The sequence below is a fragment of the Gallus gallus genome, chromosome 12, assembly GCF_016699485.2.
Source record: "Gallus gallus isolate bGalGal1 chromosome 12, bGalGal1.mat.broiler.GRCg7b, whole genome shotgun sequence".
Classification (NCBI taxonomy): domain Eukaryota; kingdom Metazoa; phylum Chordata; class Aves; order Galliformes; family Phasianidae; genus Gallus; species Gallus gallus.
In genome coordinates, this window is record NC_052543.1 from 9,308,638 (window position 1) to 9,335,724 (window position 27,087).

Consider the following 27,087-nt stretch of genomic DNA (forward strand, 5'->3'; position numbering starts at 1 on the left):
CGTTCTGTGGATTAATGTTTCTTTATAAAACAAAACGACGACGGCGCAGTGTGTACTGAAGCCAGTTCCTAGCTCGTGCTGTACGTATTGAATGGCTGTGGATAACGTAGGCTCACGGGGCCCGGCCGGCTGTCCCGTGACACCAGGAATAGCTGATGTGCTGACAGTGTTCCTCGCTGCCCACAGCAGCCCCACTGCCATGGAGGCCCATCGTCACGTGCATGCGGTGCTGTCTGGGCAATTGGACTGCAGACCTTCACGACCTGTTCCTTTCCTGTTGTTTTTCTAAGTAAAAATGAGCAGCTTCTATTTATGTGCTGTAAGTAGCATGTGTTCAGCCTATTGCCTCTGCTGTTAACCTAGCGGGTGAAGTTCCTTAGCCTGGCGCTGATGTTATTCTCACGTAGAGTAGATGAAGCTGGATGTGTGTCCGCTGCTTCGATGGAGGGGTTCTGTGCTCTGTTGGAGGATGTGGAAGCAGTGCGTTCGTTGGTGTGCTCACGTGGTGCAGATGGCCCTCGGTTATGCTGTGCTACCCTGACCTGGGGATGGGGGGGATGGGGTGGGGGGCAGCTGGCTGTGCGCCCCTGCTGCAGCACGGCTCCCTTCTCTAAGGGGACCGTGGGCTTTGTCCCCACGCGTGTGCTGCCGTGGGGTGGGGGTGGGTGATGTGTGTGCATCCACGTGTCTTGTTCTGTCCCTCCTCTCCTTCAGGACCAGCGTTCTGTACAACTGAGTGCTTTGTATTTCTTAGAAAATGCAGAACTTGTCGTACTGAAAAAAGAATGGTGCAAACCCAATGTCTGATTAAACTGGTTCCCTGTTGAATGCTGTCGAATGTGCTGTCTCGTCACCACCGCACCAAATCTGCTCTGTGTGGCAGTGGGCTGCAGGAGCAGGCTGGGAGGCAGCTGGGCTTGCTTTTCCCTGAGCAGAAAGGACCAGATCTGGCCTGGCACCTGTGATGCGCTCAGTTCCTACGTACCATTTTCCACTCGTCCTGGGGGCAGGTAAAAGCATTTCCCAGCTCTTCTGTCTGCTGCGGGGATGCCGTGCTGTCTGCTCGCTGTCACTGCTGCCTGGAAGTGCGTGGGGCTCCCAGGGGCTGAGAGCAGCAGAGCGGAACGAGGCTGCACCCAGAGCCTTCCCCCAGTCCCTGCTGGAGAGCATCAAGGCACTGAATGAGCTTCTGGAGGTCCGATGGGAACAGCTGACGCAGATGGGGGTTGGTGGAGGCCTGCAGGTAACGGGGGATGTTTATTCTGTTACCCTCTTCCTTTGTTGAATGTTTCTGGGTTAGTGCTGCGGTCACCCAGCAAGCCAGAGCTGCTCCGTAACCTCATGCTTGGGGGGGGGGGGAGAAGGGCTGTGGGAGGCACACAGTCAGGGCTGGGGGTTGGCCAGGTCTGAGCTGTGCTATCCGAACTGCGGGTCAGGACTGGAACTGCTGGTCTGGACTCAGCAAGGAAATAGCTGTCCTTTCTTTTGCCTAAAAGTGCTGCTCAGGTGAGTGCTGTGCAGTGGGGTTCCCCGGGGAAGGGCACGGGGGTACGTTGTGCTGAGTGCTGCGTAGCAGGCCTGGGGCTGAGCAGCTCGGTAGCAACCGTGGTCATCCCACGCCTGCTGGTGGCCGGGGCAAGGGGGTGATGCTGCAGCTGTAGCGGGGAGCTGGGGGTGGGTGTGTACCCCTGGCAGCTGGGGTGAGAGCTGGGCTCTGCCAGCCACACGAATGACAGGCTGGGAAAGCCCAGCTGCTGGCAGACCGAGGGAAATCCTGTCTGTCCAGCTAAAGGACTTTGCCCGTGGTGTTTCCTTATCTTTACATCTGAACACCAATGTGCTCACTGGGAGCACCTGGACTCCATACAATTGTCATCAAGTGGCTCTGCAAGGAGACAGTCCTCCAAGCCTGCAGCTCCGGGTACTGCTGGATGCCTCACGGCACCGGAGCAGCTGGACTCAGAAAAGGTGCTGGGGTCGACTGTGAGGAGCTGAAGTCGTGCAAGCCTCGAAGTCTGCACGTCAGCCTCTGCTTCTCTGTGAGGAGAGCTGGGGACTGCATGCAGGGCTCACTCCTCCACTGCCTCCTCTTGGGCACGCTGCAGCCCGAGAGGGAGACGGGTGCAAGAAAATGGAAATGAAGCTTCTCTGTGCTGCAACAGCTGCCTTCATAGTGCAGAGCTGAGCCTTGCTGCGGTTCTCGGGGTGAGGTTGGAGCCACCTGCCCTTCCTTGGCAGTCCTTGGCTTTGCCCCTGGAGCCCGGCCCTCGGGGCTGGCAGCACCGGTGGAATAGCAGAGATGGCACAGCTCCGGCAGTCCCGACCTGGGCAGCAGAGCACTGCCAGCCCCTCTGCCACAGGGCTCTGGCTGGGCTGGCACGGTGTGCTGGGCACAGAGCATCACCTCTCTCTGCCCTTTGCTGTCCGGGCTTGGGCTCCACTCCCCTTTGCCTCTGCAGTGGACCAACCCAGGAATGCCAGCAGTGCTTTATCTTCAAGGTAACACCTTTGTCTGCCGAGCAGGGTGCTTTAAGGGTCACTGCTGCAGGCAGCGGAGCACGAGGAAGCAGGGACACCCCTCTGCTGGCACACAGCCTGCTCCAGGGAACTGCACGAGCCTCAAGTGTGGCTCTGCTCCTGCCTGAGGCCAACCGGCTCGGTGATGGCATTCCCTCCGCTCCTCCAAAACCTGCAGTGTCATCTATTGACTGAGGAGACAACTGCAGCTCTGCGCCGAGTGCAGCAGCTCTCCTAGCATGAGATGGCTGGCAAATAGCCAAGCTCGGTGTGACCGTGCCTGGCCTGACCCAGCAGCTGTGTCCTGAATACAGACCTGGGGGGGCAACTGCGGCCTCCCAGAATCCACACATCTCCGGTCACCCTGCTGGGAGCCATCACAGTCTGGGCACCCTGGGGAATACCACCCTCGTACCTTAGCAGCAGCTCCTTGAAGTGCAGTGTGACCCCACTGCCCCCTCCTGCTGCTCCATGCCCACCTGTTTGGGGCACTGGGGGCTGGCAGAAGCTGGGAGGTGTCTCACAGGGCTGAACTCCAGCGGGCCCAGTGGAACAACATGGCCCAGATCCCCGGCAGAGCTTTACGCAACCTCCCTGCTGCGAGCTATAAATAGGCACAGCCGATGGAGGGGCGGCTCACTGCACCGATGCCAACGAAGCCATGGGTGCTGCACACAGCGGCAGCCGCAGGGAGCGGCAGCCCCTGGGAGCATCTCCCCCTTTCTCCTGGGGGAGATGCTCCCAGGCGGTGCCAGGCAGGGAGGGGGGGGTGATGGAGCCCTGGGGGACCTCGAGCTGCGCTAGGGGTGATGCTGCAGCGCCGAGCCCCCCCCTCCCCCTCGCTGCTCCAGGCGCTTTGCCAACGGCAGCTGCGGGCCGGGCCTCTCCTCCTGCCAGGGGAATCCCTGCTGCCCTTCGTGCGGTGCCGCAGCCCCCACAGCCTGCAGGGAGCACATCACCACCGCTCCGAGTTTTTTTATCAATTTATTTGAAACGACGACAAATGGAAAGAAAAAAAAAAAAAAAAAAGAAAAAAAAAAGTCTCCCACCCTCAAAAAAAAAAAAAACCAACCAAACCCAACCCCAAAACGTTTAGAAAAAAAAGAAAACGAAATCAAAGGCCATTAAGACGCGACCTGACCGCACGGCCGAGAGCCCCCACCCCCACCCCCGGGGGCCTCTCGGAAGCGCGGGCCCTTTAAGCGCGCCAGACGCCGCGGGAGCCAATTGGCGCCTAACGGGCGGTTGCCATGGCGCCGGGGGCCGGGAGCCAATAGGGGGCGCCGTGGCTTTTCGAATGGCCGCGAGCAGGGCCGGCGTGCCAGGCGGGCGGGGCGAGGAGGGGGGCGGTGAGAGCCGGCCCACGTGGCGCGGGGGCAGTGGGGGCGCCGAGCGGCTGCCATGGAAACCGGGCGGGAAAAAGCCCCGCGAGGCGCCGGGGAGAGGGGCCGGGGGCGATCCGAAACCGTCTGCGAGCGGGGAGGGGCGCGGCCGAAAACAAAAGGGAGCGATCGGAGAGAGGCGGCCGGGTGGGGGGGGAGCGGGGAGGAAAAACGAGGCGAGACGGAGGGGGATGGGGGCTGAGGCAGCCCCGCTCGCGGGGCCCGGCGGACGGCGCGGAGCGGCCCCCCGGGGTCCGTCCGCAGAGCAGCCTGCGCCGCACCCCCCAGTCCGGGCGGGGAGCGCCCCCCGCGCCGCGCCCCCCCTCATGCCTTCCGGCCCTTGAGCGCCTTGGGCTTCGCGGACTTCTTCACCTTCTTGCCCCCGGGGGACGCGGCTCCCTTCTTGGCGGCCTTCTTGGCTTTGTCCTTCCTGGCCGCCGCGCCGCCCGCTCCCTTCTTGTGCGATTTCTTCTCGGCCTTCTGGCTCTTGCCCGCGGGTTTCTCCGCCCGCCGGGACGCGGCGGCCGCCGCCTTCCTGGGGGCTCTGTGCGCGCCTCCGCCCGCGGCCCCGTCCCCGCCGCCCTCCAGCTTCTTCCTGTTGAGCTTGAAGGAGCCGTTGGCGCCGGTGCCCTTGACCTGCAGCAGCGTGTCGTTCTGCACCAGCGCCTTGATGGAGTACTTCAGGTAGGTGCGCCCGTTCTGCTGGTCGAACCACGCCACCTTCTTGGCCTCGTTGTAGATCTTGGCCAGCGAGGAGCCGTTGCGCTCGCCCAGTTTGCGGATGGTCTCCACCACCAGCTGGCTGTACTTGCCCGGCTGGTTCTTCTTCTTGTTGTTCTTTCTCTTCTTCGACGGCGATAGCGAGGAGCCGCCGGCTTTCGCCTTCTTAGAGGCCCCTTTCTTCTCGGCGGCGAGCGGCGCCTCCTCCGCCTCAGTCAGGGGCAGATCGGCTTCTTCCAGGTCCACCGACATGGTGCCGGGGGCCGCGGGACGGAGGCGGGAAGCAGGCGGGCACAAGCGGCCGCGGCGTGGCGAGGCCCGGGCCCTGCGCGCTGCTCTCCTGCTCCCCTCCGCTCCGCGCCGCCGCCGCGCTCTGGCGGGGCGGGCTCCGTCGCCTCCCTTATATGGGCGCGGGGCGGACCGCGTTGAGAACAACAACAGCCTGGTCCGCCGCCAGCTCCCACTTGTGCTTCTTGGGGCCCTTCCGCGGGGCTCCCGCTTCGCCGCCGGCGCCCCCCGCCCCGCTCCGCCCGCGCCGCACCCCCCGCCCCGCCGCCTCCCCACGCACCACCGCCCCCGCGCCCTCCCCCGTCGCCCTCCGCCGTAATTTGGGGGGCGCGCCCGGCGCGGCGATGGGAAAGAGGAGGGGGGCACTAGGCGCGACGGAGGCTGGGACCCTAAGGCGGCCCCCCCGCGCCGCCCCTCCGCCGCCGTCCGCCGCCAGAGAGGGGCCGCCGCGAGCGGGGAGCGATGGGGGGCGGCGGGGGGCGGCGGCGGAGGCGCTGGGCCCTGGTTTCCTCGGGGAACTAACACAGGGAACGCCCTCCCGCGGCCACCGGCTGCAGCGCGGAGACGCCGAGCCGACGCCGGGGGTCCCCGCCCAGGCGGAGGGGGCCGCCCCCCGCCGCGCTGCCCTCCGGACGGGGCCCCCAGAGGGGTGGACATCAGCGCGAAGGGCGAGGGGGCGGGGGGCAGCAGCGGTGCTACGGACCCCAGTAATACACCCCCCCCAGCAAATTCCAGCTGCGAATCGAAGCTCGGGGTGGCGAGGGGGGGGAAGGGACACGAATCGGCCGTAGGGCCGGGCCTGAGAAGGTGGGGGGGAGGGCGTGCGGGGGGCTCTGCTGCAACTCCTGGGGAAGCGCGGGGCGGGGTCCGTGTGCCCCCAGCGCAGCCGGGCCAGAGGCTATGGAGGCGCGGGGAGAACACGTTTGCCCCTGGGAGCCCACACGGGGCTGTGCCGCACCCCCACGCCCCCACACGTGTGCGCGCCCCGCATGCACACACGCGCGCACACGCCCGCAGTCCGCCCCCGTCCACGCTCGCCGCGCCCGCACCGCCTCGGCGTCACCTTCCCCTCCCCCGGCGCTGCTCCGCCATTTCCCGGCCCTCGCCCCCTGCCGCCAGCCCGTGCTCCCCGGACCCTCCCTCCCCCTGGCCGGGCACAGTCCCCGCCTGAGGCCTCTCCATGGGAGCGCCCCACCCCGCAGAACCCCCCCTCCACGTGGGGGCACAGCACCGGGATGGACGCACAGCCCCTGCGGGGGGAGGCGTTCGCCACCCTACGGCCCCCGGGGCACTGCTGCGATGAGTTGGGGCCGGGCTCAGCCCTCAGTGGGGCCGGGTGTGGTGGGCAGATTGCCGCGGGTGAGGGGGAGGGGGGGACACGCAGACACAAAGGGGACCTGGGGGCATCCGTGTGAGCTCCGTGGAGCCCCTAAGAGACGGGAGAGAACAAAACTACAGATGTATCAGTATAGGAAACATTAAAATACAGTGTAGCTGCACAGAGCCTGGTGGAAGACTGCCTGTCCCTGCCCCTGCTCTCTCCATGTCTCTTGTTGTGCACATAAAGACAGCACATACACATACACATACACGTACCTGTGGTCATACAGATGTGTATCTGGGCCGTAGGAACACAGGCATCCATCCATCCACAGCCATCTGCACACATTATATTTTCCTCTGTGCACGCGTATGTACTGAGCTGTTGTCGTGCACCATCTCTCCTGATACATTGTGCCTTTATACTACTGATGTGTGTGTAGAGCTGTTGACACACAAATGACAGTTAACCAAACACACACATGCACACACAGACAGCTGTTCACATACGGTTCCATACATATATACGTGTATATATGTACATAAAAAGACAGTAACATGCCCCCCCATATGGTATATATAGTGATCCTGAGGGAGGAACTGTTCACACAACCACAGATATCCCTATATCCCCCTCTGCTTACAGATGTAACTGACCCTGCATGTGTCCATATTTTCTATCCACCTCACTCCAGCACCACTCACCCATATGTACATACATATCTGGTGATCTATGGGCAAATAGAGCCCATAAACGTGTTTGCATCTATCTAGCTGTGTACATAAACAGACGCCTCTAATTAAACTGAAGCATGCTGACACTGGGCTGTGTAGATAGCAGAATGCACACAGGAACCTGCAGGCTTCTTTGTGCCCTCTATGGCTCTCCAAATACACATAAGCCTGTGTGTACATACGTGTGTAGGTATACTATTTACCCACACAATATATTCATACATTATAGTTCATGTAGATGCATTTATATATGTCAAACGCATGCCAAGGTTTAGATAAACGCATTTCCACAGACCCCAGACAGCCTGGAGCATGTTTGTGTGCCCTCATTTCCCCAGGTGCAGCCAGGATGTGTGCACACATGGGTGCTGTGGTTGGGGCTGTTGGGGGCTGCAGGTGTATGGGGACAGGGCTGATGCTTCCCCTAAACACAACATGCACTGCAGAGACCATCAGCCCAGCCAGCATCATCCTGCACAAGCATGAGGTGATGCTTTCAATGGCAACCAGCAGAAGGCTTGAGCTCTTCAGAAAGATGCAGATAGGAAAGCAGCCCCACCAGGACACAGTGCTATTGCAGAGCAGTTGTTTGAAATGGATGTGAACAGCAAAAGTCAGTCAAGCAAGAGAAAAGTGTGCGAGGATAAAGCCATAAAGTAGGATACAGAGCACACAGAGCATAAAGGCTGTTAGAAATCCCTTGAAATAACTGGCCTCATTTCTCTATGCTTTGCTTTCTGCATTGCTGCAGGCACAGCACTGAGTGAGGCAGCACTGAGTGCAAGCAGAGGTGGCAGGAGAGCACCTAGGAATTACAGGCCTCAGGTTGAGCAGACTGAACCAGGCAGAGAACCTCTGCTCCCTCTAAGGTACCCTAGGATAGGAGTATGAGCAGTGAGAGCTGCCCCACTCAGGTCTCCAGGGTCTCCCAGCTAAGCAGTGCTTGCCCAGCCCCCCCTTAAGGGAAACAACCTTACAGTATGGAGGCAGCACAGCTGAGTAGGCACCAGCTCACCGAAAAGGTGACAAAGCGGAAGAAAGAAAGCTTGTTAGTGAAGGGAGAAAAAAAAGTCAGAAGCAGAAGTGAACAAGGAAGTTTGTTCTTGTTTAGTTTATTGGCATCATGTTTGTCTCTTTACATAAGAGCTCAGCCTACGTACTAGAATGTAGACCTCTGGAAAACAGGTAGAAGGGCTCCATTTAAGCAAGCTACAAACGCAAGAACAAATACCAGGAAGAAAGGAAGAGAGAGAAAAGGGACTAGACTGCCAAGTTTTTCCCCATACCAAAAAATCCAGATTAGCAGTCAGTAAGAAGAAAGGGAAGATCCATAGTCCAGGTCATTCGTTCAGAAACAGCTACCACAACCCAGGTGGGAGAGGAGCTCCTTCCACAGCACAGAGAGCCACTGCAGCACCCCAGCTCTGGCTCCTTCTCACACTCGCTCCAGGACAGTAGGAGTTAAGCAGGAGGGGAGGTGAACAGTGAGGTCGTTTCATAGCTGTATTTAATTTTAAACCCAATAATCCAGTGTGCATGTCAACGCTGTTATGCAAATCTGAGAATTTAGATACAAGGTAGCCAGACAGATTTTCCAGAAGATGAAGCCTCTTGGCCTCAGAACAAGACGACTTACATAGTTCATCTCTACTGTACAGAATACTGCCTCTATCTGGACTCTGTGTCGCTAGCACACCACAGTTCACAAGTGTCCTCCTCACTTTCTACACAATCTGTGTTTCGGTACTTGAACATGTAATTCAGGAATTTTACACTAATTTATACATTTTTTAATTGGTTGCATATATTAACATGTACTATAAGATTTCTCCTAAAGAAGCATTACATAATACATGGATACTGTAAAAAGATCTGATTAGTTAAAAGTAACAAGCATTAACAGAGATACATACAAAACTCAACCTAGTTAGACTGAGTGCTGAGCTTGCAATGAACTATGGGTAATCAGCCTTTCCAGTTGCAGCCTTCACAGGGGAAAACACAAGACAGTTAAAAATGTATGTAACTTGTTACACAGATTACCTGTAAACAGTTTCTCTCCATTGGACACCTGGAATTAGACTCAGTTCCAAACATACAGAAGAATTTCCATTTTAAACTAAGAGAAAGGTCTGTTACCATGAAGTGTGATGTGGATGGTGCGGGGATGTGAGCTCTGAAGTGCTGGGCTCTCAGATGCTCATGGGAGATGGGTGGATTTTGGCAGCTGGAGATGGAATTTTTTTTTTTAAATTTTGTTTTTAAACACAGAAGAGGGGCTGTGTGTGTTTGAAGGCCTAAGTGTGATATTCGTTTGTGAAGGACTGTGCTCAACCCCTCCCTCTTCCCTCAGCAGCTGCAGCTTTCCGCAGAAGCCTTCACTCGGTCGTTCTTGTCTAGTTTGATGGGTTCGGGGAATTCGTTGTAAAGCTCCACTTCGGTTTCCTAGCAGGAGGGAAGGAGGAGTTAGTGCCACAGCTCCTAGCATGCAAAGGGCCATTCTCGGCTGGGGTGAGCTATTGGAGAGCCCAAGCCTTCCCAGCTGCCTGCACTGGCTGAGCCCAGCAGACAGGGCCAGCACCAGCAGAGGGCACCCGCCAGCCCCTTCATACCTGTTTAAGTGCATTTCGTGCAATCGTCTGGAAAGCTTGTTCCACGTTAATGGCCTCCTTGGCACTGGTTTCAAAGTAGGGGATGTTGTTTTTACTGTAGCACCAGGCTTGTGCCCGTTTTGTGGTGACCTGGGTGGACAGAGAGCAGCATTACCACCTTCTGCTAGGTGGAAAGAGGACTTGATTCCAAGTCAAGGCCAGAGACCCCTCACAGCCAACTTCAGCTAAGACAGCACAGTTCTAACCTCACCAAAACTATAGCCTTGATACAGAGCTGTCCTTAACAGCCCCAGCTCTAGCAGCAAAGGTAAGGCTGAGTACTTTTTCCCCACAGGCTTCTTTGAAGCTCTATCACAGGCAGGGCCAATTTCTGCTGGAGCAGCTGAGAAAGCTGCCTGCCACAAGGCTCTCACCAAGGATGGTGCCCAGAGGAGACGAGATACAGAGGACAGCCTGCTCAGGTACCTGCAGCACACGTACTTGCTGCTCCCAGAGCAGTTATTCAGCAATACCAGAGGAGAAAGAGCTCTTCCTCCATAATTCTACCAGGGGGCTGCTGCAAGAGCTCTACCATTGGGCAGGAGGACATCATGCACAGACATTTGACCTCTCCAGGTAGATAACAGCCTGGAGAAACTCTCCCCTGGTGGCAGGCAATGGTGGAGCCACACACACCTTCCACTCCAGCGATTCCCTAAAAGGAGCAAGCAAGTCACAGTACTCACTTGTCTGTTTTCTAGGTCGATCTTGTTTCCCAGGACAACAAAGGGAAAGTTCTCAGGATCCCTTGGACTGGCCTGAATGAGAAACTCGTCCCTCCAGCTGTCAAGGGTTTTGAATGTGTTAGGGGCCGTGACATCAAACACCAGCACACAGCAGTCTGCTCCCCTGTAGAAGGCAACTCCCAGAGACTGGAATCGTTCTTGGCCTGCTGTATCCCATATCTGCAGCAAAAGACAGGGAAAATAAACCAGCTCTGATCTAAGACAGACACTCCACAACCAGAGTATTTATTTCAAAGACTCTCCACTAGGTGTCCACAAGACCCAGCTAGCAAGATAGAAGGAACATCAGAAGGTTCAGGATTTTTTTTTTTTTTGTAGGAACTAGGTTTCACAGACCAGAAACATCCTTCTAAAGATGGAGTTCACCTCTGCTGCACCCAACCTGAGCAAGCTATGGATCATTGTTCTAAACAAGCAAGACCTGCCATTAGGATCAGATGGCAGCCTGCCTGCAGCACTTGGGTACACTGGGACAGTTCAGACTCCTCTCTACTGGCTACAGTAGGGTTTTTGCTGACCTGCTGTCAGTCTTACCATGGAGATGAAAGCATGAGATAACAGACACATAAGCAGACTGGCAGGTTATGTGGCACTATACCCACATGAGTAAGGGCAGCACAATATGATCAGTATGATCTAAGGAGTCCTTTTCCACCCCTTTTCAGTTCCCGAGCACTACGGAAGAGCATCTTTCCACCAAGGCAAAGTACACTGACAGCACCAAAAGCTGTTTGCTTTGAATTGAGCATTGGCAAAGCTGCCATTAGCTGAGCCCAGACAAACTGATCTCTGCTTTTCCTCATTCAGCCCACATCCAGCTTTTGTGAGAGAAGCTCAGCAGCAACCATGGCCAAGAGCAATTTCATGCAAGCAGGAATCACATCCAGTACACCAGCCCTTGCACTGCTCTGAGCTACACTGAACAGATGCTTCCACACAAGCATGGTCTAGATACCCTCCCAGCAGGAGCCACTCCTTACCTGCATTGTCACTAGCCTGTCATCCACCATGACCTCTTTTGTCAGGAAGTCTGCACCTATCGTAGCCTTGTACTGGTTACTAAATTTCTTGTTCACATACTGGTTCATGAGTGATGTCTTCCCCACCCTGTACAGAAAGAAAAAAAGGACTAAACAGGTTGCTTTTACAACTAAACAAAATATTTCACTGCCATTTGCTTGCTACCACAACCTCCTGTCCAAGAGGGGGGGGAACGAGGAAAAACACCCACTTGTGCAACAAGGGACTTTCACAGCAATAGGTGCTGAGGCAGCATGCTGAGTAAAATCATTAGCTACATAAGAATATGAAGGCTTAAGGTCTTGAGAAACTATCTTTCCCCATCAGTAATCTGATCTTCAGTAAGGAGTATGCATCACATAGTGATCATAAGGGCAGCCTTGCAAGATTAAGTGCCCCAGCAAAACCCAACAAAAACAGTCATGTTTAGTCTCTTCAGCTGGAGGAACAAGGCTACGTCAGCACAGCAGCAGCATACACACCTGCCAGGGGCTCAGAAGCAGAGAGCCTCCTCAGAGAAGCAGCTCTGAGGGTTCACATATGCTCTTCAGGGCTGAGAAGCACTCCCTGATCAACAGCTTGCTGGGCACAGCGGTATAAATAAGTGCAACTCATGGGAGTCAGGTTACAGCCTGCACAGCAAACCCCTAACCTGTAACAGTGGAGCAGGCTCCTTGCTCAAGAGAGCAGAGCAGTAAAGCCTTACTTAGAGGGGAAGGCTCCAGGCAGATCAGTCAGAAACTAAGCACGTGGCTCAATGTAAGCTTTATCTCTGAGAGAGGCAGAGTTCTAAATTGTCACAAAAATGCTTATTACTTTGTGGGTTTTGTTTTATTTTTAATTGAAATGCTTATTTCATCTTCAAACTTATCCTCCTTGCAGAGGGTCTATCCTGTTTGGTCAACCCACTCCATTTCCCTGTTTAATATTACAGAAAGTCTTCAAGATATTAAACTGTGGGGACCCATTCAGGACAGTGGACTGGGATATGCTCTTCAAGCTGTAAGGTAATATCACTAGCCAGGGCTGGAGAAATCTCTCCTCCCAGCACCGCTGACTTCCTGCTGTGCATCCAGACTCGCACTGATCAGAGCACTGCTCCAGCAAGATATAGATTGGCAGCTTAAAGGCTCCCCCACTTACCCAGAGTCTCCGAGGATGATGACTTTCAGTAACACTTTCTTCCTAGAAGTCATCTTTTAAACTAGAAAGGAAGAAAAACAACTCTATGAGACTTCATCAGCATGTTATATTCCTTAAGGCAGAAAGCAGTAAGCTTGGAATCTGAGAAGCCAGACTGCTAGCAAGGAACCAGCAACTGGAAGAGCCTGGCAATCCTGAGGCCAGACTTCCAGTACAGCCTTGAACTGAAGCAGTAACTAAGCATATACTGGCTTCCTTGGCAAGGGCAAGTATGACCAGTAGTGACAACTTGACAGCAGCAAGTAGAAATATACATTTGTCCTTGGGCCCAGTTTCCAGGCTGCTCTCTGGACATGCTAGCCTAGGCCATCTCCTTTGCCTCACCAGATGTCATGGAGCAAGCTCCCAAAACAAAGCTGATTCTTACATGTGCTGTGAGATGTAAGCAGTGATGCACCTAGTACCACATTCAAGCTTCATACTGTTCAGTAGTTCCCTAGAAAACGAAGCCTAGCTTCTTCTACCTTTCAGAGCTATGAAAGGTAGAAGCAATAGCTGCACTGTGAAGACACCGAGTCCCTGGAGATGCAGTGGTTAAGCAGTCACAATCATGTAATTCAGCATTTCAGCTGCCTTGCAACGTCAGCTACTGCCAGACTAGGGGGCCTTTCTGAAGAGATAGGAAGCTAGCCACTGCTACCTCAACTTCCCGGAAGGTGGAGTAAGACTACAGTAACAAGCCTCATAACATTGTCTGTTGTTGCCAGACCGTGAGTTGCATCCTGCCACTCCTCATAGGTGCGTGGCTGTAAGCGTGCTACTAATAGCTCATTCAATTAGCAAGAGTGAGAGTTGGGCTCCAGAGATCTACACTGTTACTTGCTCCCAGATCTCCTCCAGATCTGTGAAGAAGCTGCAAATATAGCAGCTAGAACAGGCCCAAATACACTTCAGCATAGAGCAAGTATGAAGCCCTGCTGTTAGCAATGGAGAGAGGCCCCAAATCAACACTCCCTACTGTGAGGCCCTGCTCCATACATCTGGGAAATAAACAGGTCAAAAATCTTGTTGCTCAGGCTCCATCAGATCACAGACCCCAGTCTGGTACTGACCTGGTCTACGAGAGCTTCTTGGCTCTCGCCAAGCAGCTCTTGCAGGCTCTCTGCAGCTAAACAAGCCAGAAGGTGGTTATAGATGCACTACTTTGAATTAAAAAAAAAAAAACCTTTGACACAGGCTTCATGTACTAATCCCTTAAACAGGGACTCGACTACCCTAGAACTCTCATTCTGCCACACCAACATACATTCATTCTACTACATAACTCCTACTCTTCAGGAGCTATTCCTGACTTTCACAGCTAAGGAGGCCTTCACTCTGACAACAGCATGAATACGTGCATCTTCTGAGCAGCTTGGTCCTACGCGTTCCCTGGGATAGGCAACAGCCCAGGCTGCAAGATCAATGCTACCCACTTCATCCTGCTGCTACAGGAGGGAACACGCTTTGAGCTGCAGAGGCCTCTTACCAGATGCAGAATCCAACTGCAAAAAAGCCTTTATCATCAAGCTTTGAGCAGTGAGAAGAAGGGCAGTCTTTTAGACCGTACCATCAGGGAATGTTGCATAAGCTGGAGAAGCCGTCCTGCTGCTGGTAGAGGAAGTAGTGCACTTTGGACTGCACCCACCTCATCTATCTAGTGACACATGGATGTGAAACACTGTTCGGATAGTAACAGCCAAAGGCTGTTGAGTAAACAGCCACATCATGCTGTCCTTAGATGGTTGTCAGTAGATGCCAGAGAGCCTTCATGGGACAGTTACTCCTGTTATTAATCTCTCTCCTTTCTGGCTGCCTTGCTCAAGGACCCAGCTGACTATCAGCCAATGTACAGCCAGGTGAACGTCACCAATTGACCTCAACATTCAGTCTACCTTCTGCTCATGCCAAGATCCACACTTCAGCTCATCCCATTAAGAGCAGTAGGCAGAAAACCCATGTAAACTCTTTCAAGCAGATCACACCTCCTATGTTTTCAGAGCACATAGCAAAAGCAACATTAATGCTAGCCAAGCCAGGGACTTCTGCAGTACAGTTGGCCCAGATGGAGTAAGAAAAGTATGCAGAGCCTTGAAACAGCTTAGGGACAGCTATGTATGGTGAACTGTCATCAAAAACATCTGTACAGGTTCAGGTCTAGTGTGATAGTCACCTGGTGTCCTCAGGATCAGGGGTAAACAACTCACCCTGAAGTGACTGTGTCAGAACACAGCATGTACTGCTTCTATTTTCCTCCCAGTGTTTTTAGTATCGCTGCCATCAGCTGCTACAAGCTCACTGCCTCCTGGTATTCAAAGCAGCTTTAGACAAGCTGGCATTAGTTCTCATGCTCAGTGAGGGATTTACAGCTCCCTGAGTTACAACACTAGCAGACTGGATCCTCAGTGCCCAAATTCAACATTGCCTGAAGTCCCACAATGAAGCAAGGGAATGCTGCTCTGTTAGGTCTCATCACCCGGGAAGTAGCTCACTGAACAGCCACAGGAAGCATGAATCAAACCCAGCCCTGCCTTCTTCTCATAGCTTACTGGCTACCCCATCAGTGTGGAGGGCCATTACTGTTTCCCTAATGCTAGTCAGGTGAGGCACTCAGCTTCTGCCCCAGGTGATGCAACGGATGTGAGCCACAGCACAGGAGGAGCTGCCTCCGCTCAGTGCTTGGTTTGGGCCACAAAGCAGTGAGGAGCTCCAGCTCCGCTGGCCCTCAGCAGAGGCCACTGCTCAGAGCTTCCCACCCCTGTTCTACTACTCCTGATCGATGCTGCTTCGAAGCCTAGTCAGCAGATGGACCAAACCCTCTTAATAACCATCTCCTTACGCATAGAATGAAACCCCACGAGTTGCTTCTTGCCATTCTCAGAGAAGACTGCCATTGGAGAGCAGACCTTACCTCCAGGTTTTGGGGGAAGTGTTTGATTTCCTGGAGCCTCCCCACAGAAGGAAGGCCCACTCGTTTAAGATCAAGTTGATCTCTAGAGCACTACTATGCCATTTCCCTGATCCTTATCACATTCTGCATGGCTGAGCGGGTATCCAGCAGCAGCTCCAGCTTTAAAGCTACTATTTGTGCTAAACAGAGGTGTGACTTGTCCTAGGGAGGTCTTAAAGATTCAGACGGATTGAAGAAGCCCTGATATCCTAACTGGGGTTTCTAACAAAAGAAGGCAAAGGCTCAAGCTACTCCAGGAACATAACCACATATATGTCCTAAGCTATTTAGATCTCATTTCTGATGAACATTGCTAGTACAAAGCTACAGGAAAACAAGAGTATAGCTTCTGCTCACAGCTGAAACAGGTTTGTATTTCCATCAGGCAGTTCTCATTAGGAGTTTCTCTGGTTACACCTTCAAGAAGCATGATATCACTGGGCCAAGCTGAGATGTAGGTTCCACAGGGATCTCCCAGACTTTCAGAACAAGCAGGCTCAGATCAAGCATTACCACAGTTTCGACCTTACCAGATCAGTGGTATCCAAGGCTGAGACCATTCTGTAATACGCACATAACTTCTCTGCTCTATGATATTTGGTGTGATTATTCTAGAGCAGCATCCTGCAAGAGTCACAGAAGCCCTTAAGATGGCAGTGTGTGAGCTCACACAGGGCTCCTATCCAGTCCCAGCAGCATTTCTGCACAACCACTTCCTCTTTCAGAGAAGTCCTGAAGCAAATCTTAACATTTCCCTTCAAGATATCAGTTTTGTTTTATACTGTGCCAAGTCTCCTGTAGAGAGGTCATCTGCACGACCGATAACACAGCCTACCAGCACACCCATCTAGCCTTGTTTAGGAGCTGTCAAAGCTCCGTCAGCTGGGAGGCCAGTCAGCACCTTCCTTTCTCCTGGCTTTACTGGTGCCAAAAGAATGATGCAGCTCCTTCTCAGAAAGGAGAGAGAAGTCTGTCCACTCAATTTTTAATGCCTATCCCCGTAAGAAAGCAAGCCATTACCACAGTGTTGACTCCCATGAGATTCAGCCTAGAACAGCACACTGACTGTCAGTAATATTACCACCTGTGTAAGACTGGCCTGCAAGAGCAGTAGGGGAGACCCCTCGCAACAGACCTGCACACGTTGCTGACTTAACTGACCAAACAGAAGAATTGGGAACTGTCTGATGAAGCTCTATAGCACAATTGCCTAGATGCAAGAGCAAAGAAAGCCTGTGCCAAATCTAATTAGACTTCCCTTGTCGCTTCAAAGCACATTACAATTGTCCTTTCATTTGCTATATTAAGACAGCTGTTTTAACTCAAGTAGAAATGGATGGTTAAGGATTCCTTAGAGATGCTCATGTGTCAGGTGACAGTGCAGGCACTTCAATATTAATTAGGTTGGTGCAAGCAAAGAACAGCAGGAGCTCACACTGGCGGTCCACCAGATCTCTTATATTAGTTACACTCAGACAGAAGTAGGCCTTGTGATAGAAACACCCTGTTAAGTTGCTCAGGAACAGTTTGGGTATAGAAGTAGCCAGGCTTGGGCAGGGGAGGACACTCAGCTTTATGGAAGATACCAGCATGTTGCTTTTAAACCTGCCAATAAGCCACTGGAGCAGTCTGTCCCATTGCTCCTTCACTATTAAACAGTTGAATCATAATCTTAAGCAAGCAACAAAGCAACCCCAAGCAGAAACTAGGTGAACAGGGCTATTTGATAAGAAGCCCTCTGCCCCTACATCTAGCAGCCTGCAATCTGCACCTTCCAATAGGAGGAAGCACAAAGCTGAAGCAAGACTACTGGAGCCTACTTCTCTTCCCCTGTGCTCCAGCAGGGACATTTAACACTGCACAGACAAGACACAAAGCAGTAGGTGAGCAAGCACCAAGCAGACAAACTCACCATGATACCTAAGAATACAGTTTTACTCCTTGTCCTGCAGACAGGGCAAGAGTGAGTAGGTGTTCCATGAGAAGGTACCCCATTAAGAGATGGGCTCACCACAGTCTGAGCAGAAGAACAGCCACCTGAGTACTAGAAAAAAGCCTTCTGTAAAAAAACTTTATCCTGGAATTCAGAGAAATTGTCCTGAAAAGCAGCTACATACATTTCCAACACAGAAATGCTACCTCTGCTCCCTCTTCTCCTGTGGGGGAGGTTGCAGAGCATTAAGCCTCCATAGCCAAGAGTTATTTTTATTCCCCTTCTGAATGGTTCTGCATTTCAAGGAGACTGAAGCTGGAAAGATGATTCAGAACCAGCTCAGACAGACTGAACCCATTTCTTCCCAGAACCAGAACGTTTCCAAGGATGTTTGGCACTACAGGAGGTGACATCTGCTTGGACCTTCAGCCACTGAAGTGAGGCTCACTGGGTGTTTATCCTGTTCTTACATGAAGAAACATGAGACTGGCACATATCAGCTGCCCCATGCTCACACTGATCCCTGCTGTGACTTTTTAAGCAAAGACAATGAAAGGCCTCAGGTCCTGATAAGGCAGATAGTCTGTGACTGCAGTTAGTTGGCCAGGATCACAGTTCTGCTCATAGAGAGCTCAGGTGGGCCAGAACCCTGTCTCGGCATCTCAGCAGTCTCCACTCACAGCAGGGCCTCAAGTAGGAGCTGAGCACATCCTATCAAAACAGTTCTGGAACAGCTCAGTTCCACCTACCTGGTCATGCAGAACATGAATAAGGTGTCCGCTAATGTAAAGCTACAGGTGTCAGCATGAGCAATTCAACATGACTGCTTATCTGAGACAAGTGGAGATCAGCCTCTAACATTTAATGCAATCTTCAGAGTGACATGAGCCCATGAGCAGAGCCACAACCCTGTCCTTTCAGCTGGAAAAAGGCTGAGAGCTGCTAAGAGGACAGTCAGCAGAGACTGTTACTTTTGTATGAACATGCATTAAGAGATGCTAAGCTGTCCTCAAGCAAGAAGCCAGAAGTAAATCTAACTTCTGTGACAACACCTAAGCTGGTTGTTTTCTTCACTAAGCTTGAGCTCTCTATGAGTGGAGCAAGTGCCTACCAGCCTCATACTGCAGACAGCTACAAAAGCACATTTAGTTTTGGTAGCAAGTTGAGCCTTGCAGTGACAGAAGCTGTACAGGCAGGTAACATCCTTTCCTCCCATGACAGCTCGAGCAATAGCTCAGCCTCTCCAGCTGGCTGAGAGCTTCCCACCTAGGAAACTCTCACATCTAGTGAGGACGTGTGCTGGCTTTGTGCCTAAGCAGCAAGTTAGGTACATCTTGTCATTCAGGTAGAGAGCTTGCAAGAACTGTTCTTTACATAGGTTGCCTTTCTGGATGACAGGCTCCTATGGAACAAGATCAGTGGGCTACCACAGTCCACCCAGAAGTGCTTCCATGCTTCGCCAATCCACCAGAGCAAAGCAGCCAGCTAAAGCAAAGCCCACACCAAAGGCAGCTGGCAAGATATTCCTGTGACAGTTACACAGAAGAGTACATTCTAGATGCTACTGATACAGCAGCAGCTCAAAACTGGTTTCCACCTCCTTCTTCCCCCCACATTTGTGTTCCTGCTGCAACCAACATATTCCCTCCTGCTGGTACCCAGCCAAGAGCTCACAGCTCATTGTTCCCTGCTCAGGAGCAGCAGCAGCTAGGCTGCCTGCTGCTTACTGCAGCTCTGTCAAGAGCCAGCTTCTGTCCAGTTGGTACCTTGCCCAGCTCTGGGAGGCAGCAATTGCTACTCTTTATGGAACTGAGAGTCTCAACTACAGGTTACTTTTTGATACAGCATTTTACACAAGGTATCACAAGTTGTCAAGCGTCTTCCAACCCTACCAAGGAATAAGACGACAAAAGCTTCCCCTTTTTGAAGAAAGCCTAGAGCTTCGCGTGCTTCCTAGCACGCTGACACAGCTCAGATCAAAACATGTTTCAGGTTCCCAAAGGAATCAGCTTTTTGACTAGGGCTGGCTGCAGCAAACTCCCACCCTGTTTTGAGGGTGGAGCTGCAGCCTCCAGCACAGCTGCTCCAAAACCAAGCTGAAGCAGCCGGCCCCAGCTCAGCAGTGCAGCACAGAGCTTCGTGTAACCGGCTGCTTCAGCACAAGCAAGTGGTACGAGGTGGTGCTAGCAGCCAGCTGAGCTGGTCTGAGAGCTAGCTGCTGGATGGGTGTGATGCCAGGCCTGTGCACACTCCTCTAGCTGCACACAAGAGCTCTGATAATTGCACAGAAGAGGACACCCCAACTGCCAGCTTGGCCAGAGGGAAGGCAGGAGCAATGATGCCAGTGCCTGGTAGGAGTGACGTGTGCAGTGGAATCACAGGACTCGCACATGAGAGGGGGTCAGCTCTCCCCGAGGTCCCAGCTCAGCTGGGGCTCCGTTAGCGCAGCAAGCACAGATTTGGAGAGCACAGCATTCCCAAGAGGCACTGATGCACATGATTAGTCAGGCTCAAAGCCCAAGCTTTCAAAGCCAAGTTTTCTGGGCTAAGCCTCACTGATTCACAGCCCTGTTACACCTCCCGGCACTTCTCCAGACCGGAGTTGTTTTGTGCCTGCACAATCCTGGAGCGTTAGCCAGGGGAACTGAACAAGTTTCTTACTCTGGAGCTGCCACTAAGTTGTGACTGCTCAGTCAGTGTCTAAACAAGGTAGGACCTGCCTCCACCTCCACAGCCCAGAAGCAGAGCTTAGAAACTGATCCCTCATGGTTGAGGTATCACTGCAGCCACCTTCTCCGGAGGAGGCATTCTGTTGATCTGATTACATGGTTGGAAAGTGGGAGCTAAGCAAGCACGAGTTCATTTGCTTACAGTACAAAGGTAGATGTGTCTCTGCATGCTTAGTCAGACCACCTGCACATTTAAGAGCAGTAGGAAAGGTCTGGAGGTCACATCTCAACATCTACACAAATACTGCTTTACCCAGGCAGCTGCTCATTATAAGATTACAGCAGCATAAGCAAGCTCTCCCAGGTGAGAAATGCCCTGAGCCAGAGGAAGGGGTGTATAGCATCTCCAGCAATAAGGGCAGATATGCTGAGTACCCATCCTGGATAGCTTGCTTTGCTCCTCAGCAGCTGGAGGACAAACACCATCATCTCTGCAGCCAGCAGCAGGTATTTTGAGATTGCAACTGTACAGGAAGGCCTCAAAAGAGGCAATGTGCTAAAGCACAGAGCACCAAGTCCAGGACACTCAAAACCAACATGCTGAAGCAGCAGTTTTCACACTGTACAAAAACAGCCCTGTGAGAAAGCCATACAAAAAGCTTCTCTCAGAGTTGGACGTTCCCAGTCATAAAGTTCCTTAGTCCACCTTACCCAGACTTCCTCCAGAAGGCAAAGATTCCTTACACTACAGGGTATCTTTCCCCCAGGAATGAGAAGAAACATAAGAACCCCAACAGACTGATAGCATGAGCCTGAAGATTTCACTTACCCTTCTTTTGGAGGCTCAAGTTACATTGCCATTCAGGTATGAATATTGATGTGCCCCTACCTCCTAGAAGGAAGCAGCACTCCAAATCCCTCAGGATTTCAGGTAGTTCCCAGCTAACTCCAATCCTCCCCAGGGATAAGGCTGTTACAAGAGCAGGCATGCTTGCTTTAACACCCCTCCCCCTTTATTAAAGCGAGCTCAACTTCCCCTATTCTGCCCTGGGGGAGACAATCTCAGGATGTGGGAGGAGAGCTGAGCACATTCACTGGCTGCTGGGAGACACTAGGCAGCAAGCCATGTGTCCTGACTAAGGGCCTTGCCTACACAAAGCACTTTAGCTGTACCAGTGTAGCTTCCATGTTGCCATGCCTCTACCAGAACATCCTTGATGGAGACCTGCCAAAGCAAGCAACACAAACCTTATACAGCTGAAACGTGGTATGGTGCCCATAGAGTGTGGATCACACAGCCGTGGCTGCCGGCTTGGTGGCGCACAGCCACCTCAGTGGTGAAACCAAACAAGTTTCAGGAACCTCTAAATGGATACTGAAAGCCCAGCATGGTCCCCAAGTTAGTGAGACAGAAACAGCTGGCTTATAATCCAGAAGATAACCAGTAGATAAGCCTGACCAGTTCAAAAATGCTGCAGGTTTGTCAGGCCACTAAGAAACAGTGAAGTTGTCAAGTCTCTACCATACCCAATGATTTTTTTTCAAGTACTGGCATTAATTTCTAGTTTTGTCTCCAGCTTGCTAAGATTTTACACATTCCTATCATGCTTTTAGTTTTAGAAACACAGACAGGAGGTGTTAGATAACCTTTGCAGCGGTAAGCAAAACAGATCTTAGACCTTGCCATTGGTAAACAAGCCTTATTTTATCTACTCCCGGCTGCTAGTTTTCCCAGTTCCTAGAGGCTGGGCAGGAAACAAGTAACTGAGAAGACTTCAACAAAGGTTCAGGCACTCGAGTCACAAACAATAGCATGAGAAATGGCTGCAAGACTATACACCTCAGAGCTGTTCTGCTTTAGCACCAGAATCCTAGCAAGTGGGACAGGACAAATACTGATAGGAGATCCAATCCCATACATGCAAATGTGAAGCACTACAAAACCAGCATTAACAGCAACACCCTTCCTCTTATTTCAGGAAGTCTTATTCTCAAGAATGTGCCTGCTTAAAGACAGGTGGCTTCTTCTAGAGACACACTGCAATCTAAGAACTACACCTGGGTCTGTGAGTATGAGTAGGATCAGGACTTCTGCTCAATACCTCTTACTATGCTAACACAGTTTGCCGAGCAGGAAGGACCAGTATTACAGTCCCAGGATGGGAGGGAAACAGCTTACCACGACAGCTGAGTCAATGCCTAACAAGGAATTCCTACTGTGGAGATTGTTTCAGGCTCATGCTTTGCACCTTACTCCCCCTCTTGCACAGCTCCAGCAACATTTACCAGCTCAGTTATTCTTATTCTCACTGAAGCAACTTGCATGGTGTTATTCAGAAGGCAGCACTGGTAAAGTACATCTTCTTGCTAAAGGGAAGATCAGAGCTAGGGATGCCTTAGTTGCAGCTGTCTCACCACTCATGCTCAAGCCAATATTATCACAGTGCCAGATTGCAGTTCAGATACATTATCAGTATCTGGGAGTCAAGTGGAGGAGAAACCTACAGAGCCAAGTGACTCAGCCCACTTGAAGGAGAGGAACACCAAGCAGGCTACCATTCAAGCTACTTCCAGCAAAGAGACTCAGTGTTTGCTAAGGACTCATTAGATAAGACTGGCAGCCCCAGCAATCGAGGTCCAGGTACTCCACGGCCAGGAAGCCTCCAAAGGGAAGCTCCAGCTATCTGCCTTCACTTTCACCCACTGCTTAACTAGTCCAGCTAGTCTGCCAAGTGATCAAAGCTGCAACATGCAGTGAGCTAGGACAGGCTCCAGAAGGAGTTTTCCTTCAATAACTACATAAAGATCCATCCATTTATTTTAGGAATTTCTGCTTGAAACTCAAGCAAGCACAGTTAGATATAGAAATGTCAGCTTCAGGTGATAGTTCTGGATGGGCAAGAGGGCAAATCACTCACTACCTCAAGTGCTTTCAAACTGCACAAATAGGATTCTTGGCACAAGTTTACATTTCAATCCATCTCAAGTGCAACGCACCCTTTCTGAAGCTTCACTGCCCTGTGAGAATAGTCATGCCCTCAAAACAGGTTTCCCAGTGAGAGATGTCAAGGCTATTTGAGATCAGCTGTAAGTCAACACACTTCCGTGTCCCAGACAAGCTTGTTCCCCTCTGTCACTGACCGACCATGAGTTAGCAACAGCAGTGTTGACACAGCTTTCTCATGCATGGAGCGCTGGCTCTGGCACCAGCACCAGGAAGGAGGAGCAGTCTCGCAGGAGCAGCACTAACAGCAACAATGACATCATCACAGCAGATCTCCAGCAAGCAGAAAATGCAGCAACATGCATGCAGAGCTCAAGCACGCTCCGTTTGTGGGGATGCAGCAGGAGAAACAAGCATACTGGAAGCTAGCTGCAGCCATGTGATAGAGGAGCATCCCTTCACTGCCTACTATTTCTGAACAGCACAACTGAAGGCACTGACCTTGGGCACTCATTTGGAAGTTTTATACAAATTGCATTTAAAGGGAAGTATGCCTTTTAATCAAGCAGCTAACTGTAAAACTGCAAATGGTATATTAGCTATCATCATTCTAGTTGTTACCATGCTTGATCCTGTTTTGAGAAGTAGAGCCCATGTTTGGGCCTTTACTGCAGAAAGCAACCTTTTATCTTCACAATCTAGCAGCACAACTTGTCTATGTCTGAAGGCAGACTGCTACACAGCAACTGCAGGACATCATTTTGGAAGGCTGCAGGGGGAAGTCAACCCAGCTCCAACAGGCAATCAAACTGCAATTATCAAAACAATGCTGTACAAAGAAGTGCTTCAGTATCTGCAGGATGCTGGATTGCTGTCAGATGAGCAGCACACAAGGCATGAACATACTAGCGCTCAGTCTAGTTCAGCACTCAAGTTCATTTTCATCTGCATCCCCTTCTACCAAGAGGATCTCGGTACAAGCAAGCCTAGCAGTAAGTGCTTCAGAGCAGGTCAGGTCACAGCCACAGAGAAGCCCAGGAAGCAGAGAACACTGGTAAGCACCAAACTCTCTCGTTTTGCACACTCAGTTTACTTCTGTTACTAAAGAAATTGGTATGCTACAACAGGAGGGCCAGCAAACATCTGTGAGCCCAGGCACTCTAAGCTCATTCAGAAATGCAAACATCCCCGTGCCTTATTGCACAGCCTTCGTTCCTAAGGCCAGGCTCACCAAGCACCCATCTCTGGATGAAACATTTGAAAGAACATCCTAATCCAGCACAAGCAGTTTTGTTTCCAGTCAAATGTTAAGTTCCACATAAGCTAGTCTCATTTTTGCAGAGAAGTCAAACTAAAAATCTCATACATGTTAGAAACAAAGCTATATATAGTTTTGCACAGATGGTTTCGTCTTAATTGTCATGCTTCCTCAAGGAAAAGCTTTGCCAGAGATCTGCTCTGACAGGTAATTCGCATGACCTTCCAAGTCAACAGCCTTAGAAAAGTAGCTTCAAGATGATGCTTCAGAAATTCAATCTGGTAAACCTCTTGCCCCCAGATGTTAGTTTTGGGTAGAAAATGAAGGAGAATGTTATTTTCCCCATATAAAACTCAGGAGAGATCCAATAGCAGAGTTTGTATGCTTTCCATTTACAATTCAGGGTTCACTTGCATCACAACGCATCTGTGCTGCTCTGGGTAGTCGTTGATGCACTGAATTTGGCAGAAGGGAAAGGATGACCGTAGGACAGTCACTGCAACAGTTATTTAAGCTTTTACCTTGGCACCTTTCCATTTCAAGGTGTAAGTCTCAGTGTGCCATTCTGAACTATTAATAGAGTATTTGAGGACACTGGCCACTGCATGACACCACAGGCAAAAAGAAAGTTTAATTAAATGGATTTCAGACCTTACCAGTTATACTTCATGCTGCAGGTTAAGAAAGTGAGAAATTGCTAGTGGATTTTTCAGAGTTTTCCCTATTGAGGGGTCAGATTAACCCCCATCTCACAGGAATATTAGCATAACAGTACAGAAAAGAAAGGGCAACACTTTGAAGTGGCAGTATTAGAGCTACTTTAGGTTCTAAGGACTCAGGCATAGTGAGCCTGCTCATTAGTTCATGGAGAGCAAGTCATGTGTTCAGTCAGCTGTTGGAAGTCACAAGGAGAGGGGGAAAAAGAGACAAGTATACTTGTTCTTCCTGAAGAAGTACAGCAATGAAGCTCTGATTATTAAACAAGGAATATTCAAACGACTCCACCCAACACAACCTCAAATCTTCTAAGTGCAGAGTACATTCACTTCGGCAGCCCAGCCGGAGGCAAAGCAGGGCTGCAGCCTCTATCAGACATCACTAGTACCACCACTGATCCCACACAAAACAGCCACAAGGGAGCCTTGAAATCACAGCCAAGCACTGCGTACAGCTGGTTATATACCACTACCAAAGGAAACTCCCACTTCCCCAGCACTAAGCCCACACCAAAAGGTGTGCTAGGCAGAGGTCAGAGCTAGCCAGCCAGGTGCTGGGAGCTTTAACATTTCCAATTCATAATTATCAAACAAAGAACAGCTTGCTTACAGTTGGGAGGACTTTGTTCTATCATGTGTTCTCAGTTTACTCATAAAAAAAACAATATACATCTCAACAGCTCTGCTTATCAGCAAGTATTTTTAGCTTGCAGGAAAGCAGTGTTGAGAATTCCAGTTTTTACTCAAAGATCTCAGAGCTATTGGGTAAGACATGCTCATCCTGATGCAGTTATCCCTCTTCCTTCAGATTACTGCACTTTTTTTTTTAATAACTGCTTTACTACTGCAAGAATTCCACTATTTACAAGGAAGAAAGCACATTTCTCTTTAATACAATGGTTAAGTACTCCTATGTTTATTAGCCTCAGTATACCTGGGCATTAATAATGCATCCATCACTTAATTTACCTTATTACACTCAGAGTAAAAAGCACTTCCAACATCCACTCTCATACTCCTTAGAATTGAGTCAGGCTTTGCACATGCTGAGAGCTCCTTTCGCAATAACTGCCAGCCCTCCCAGCCTCCTGTTTGGCAGCATTAATCGCTCCCTAGGCAGCCTGCTTGTCTCTAAAGCAGCACCCAGGACCCTCTTCCCCCTCCCACCTCCACCTCAAGCACAGCCACCACCTGACCCCCCAACGCCCAGCATTGGGAGCAGCCCCGGCCCCCAGCCCTACCCACAGACAAGGAGCAGCGCAGCACGCCACATGCCACACACAATGCACTCCGCTTCGTGAAGGACCACCGCAGGCCTCTCACAGCAAGAACACCCACACAGGCCTAGAGAAACGCACAGCCCGAGGAAGGCCTTCGTGCCACCGTGCCCGAGGCGCTGGGCGGAGAAGCCCTTTCCCAGGGAGCCCTCGGCTCCATTGTTTCGGGGGAAGCGGCGGGCCCGGCCCCGGGGAGGCGGCAGCTCAGCACCACCGCCCAGCGTTACCCGGAGGGCGGGCAGCTGCCACGCCGGCACCGGGCCGAGCTCACGCGAAGCACAAAGACGGCGCCCCCCTAACCCAGCCGGCCCCGGCGGCTCCTCCGGCCGCAGGGAGGGGCCCGAGCGGCACCCCCCGCCCAGCAGCAGCAGCTGGGCCGGAGCCGACACCCCCAGCCCAAACCGCAGCGCAGCACCGCATCGTGTCCCCCTACTCACCGTGGTGCGTGTGCCGCAGCGCCCGCCCGAACCTCGCTGTCCCTCCCCCGCTCGTCTCGGTCGGCTTTATCGGGCCCAACCACCTCCCCGCTTTCACTTCCGCCTCCCCCCCGACAACTTCCGGTCACAGGGTCCGCCCGGTGTCACTGACGTCATCACGGCGCCGGGAGCCAGCGGGAGGGGGAGGGAAAGGAAGTAGCGTGCGCGCGTCACGTGAGCGCGAGCTGTCTGCCGCCATCTTATGCTAGTGAGGCGGGGGCGAGGCCGGGCTGTGCGAGAGGAGACCCTGCGCTGCAGTAAGGCGATTCGGGCCGTGCGTGGGCTGGTCGAACGGGTGCTGAT

At 52.0% G+C, this 27,087-nt stretch overlaps 2 protein-coding genes across 7 annotated transcripts in view; both read right to left on the bottom strand.

The window, feature by feature from the left end:
- Positions 1-3,482: 3,482 nt before the first annotated feature.
- H1FX (H1 histone family member X) lies at positions 3,483-4,994 on the bottom strand. Its single transcript, XM_040646396.2, has one exon. It carries the CDS (start codon positions 4,869-4,871, stop codon positions 4,224-4,226), a length of 648 nt encoding a protein of 215 aa, XP_040502330.1. The 5' UTR covers positions 4,872-4,994; the 3' UTR covers positions 3,483-4,223.
- A 3,064-nt stretch (positions 4,995-8,058) lies between these two features.
- Positions 8,059-27,087, bottom strand: part of RAB7A (RAB7A, member RAS oncogene family) — a 34,712-nt gene continuing 15,683 nt past the window's right edge. For 2 of the 6 annotated variants that reach the window (XM_025154624.3, XM_046900010.1), the window contains exons 3-7: positions 12,523-12,583; positions 11,340-11,466; positions 10,300-10,518; positions 9,575-9,703; positions 8,059-9,407 (exon numbers count right to left, since the gene is read on the bottom strand). In XM_025154624.3, coding sequence (XP_025010392.1) covers positions 9,312-9,407; positions 9,575-9,703; positions 10,300-10,518; positions 11,340-11,466; positions 12,523-12,575 — 624 coding nt within the window. In that variant the 5' untranslated portion in view covers positions 12,576-12,583 and the 3' untranslated portion in view covers positions 8,059-9,311. Of the gene's footprint in view, positions 9,408-9,574; positions 9,704-10,299; positions 10,519-11,339; positions 11,467-11,861; positions 12,584-17,423; positions 26,789-27,087 lie in introns of those variants that run through there. The other 4 variants (XM_003641978.6, XM_040646400.2, XM_040646399.2 and 1 more) reach the window with 4 other exon arrangements.

Bases quoted from the DNA above. Each gene is read 5' to 3' on its own strand.
- H1FX (XM_040646396.2), bottom strand. From the start codon at position 4,871: ATGTCGGTGGACCTGGAAGAAGCCGATCTGCCCCTGACTGAGGCGGAG.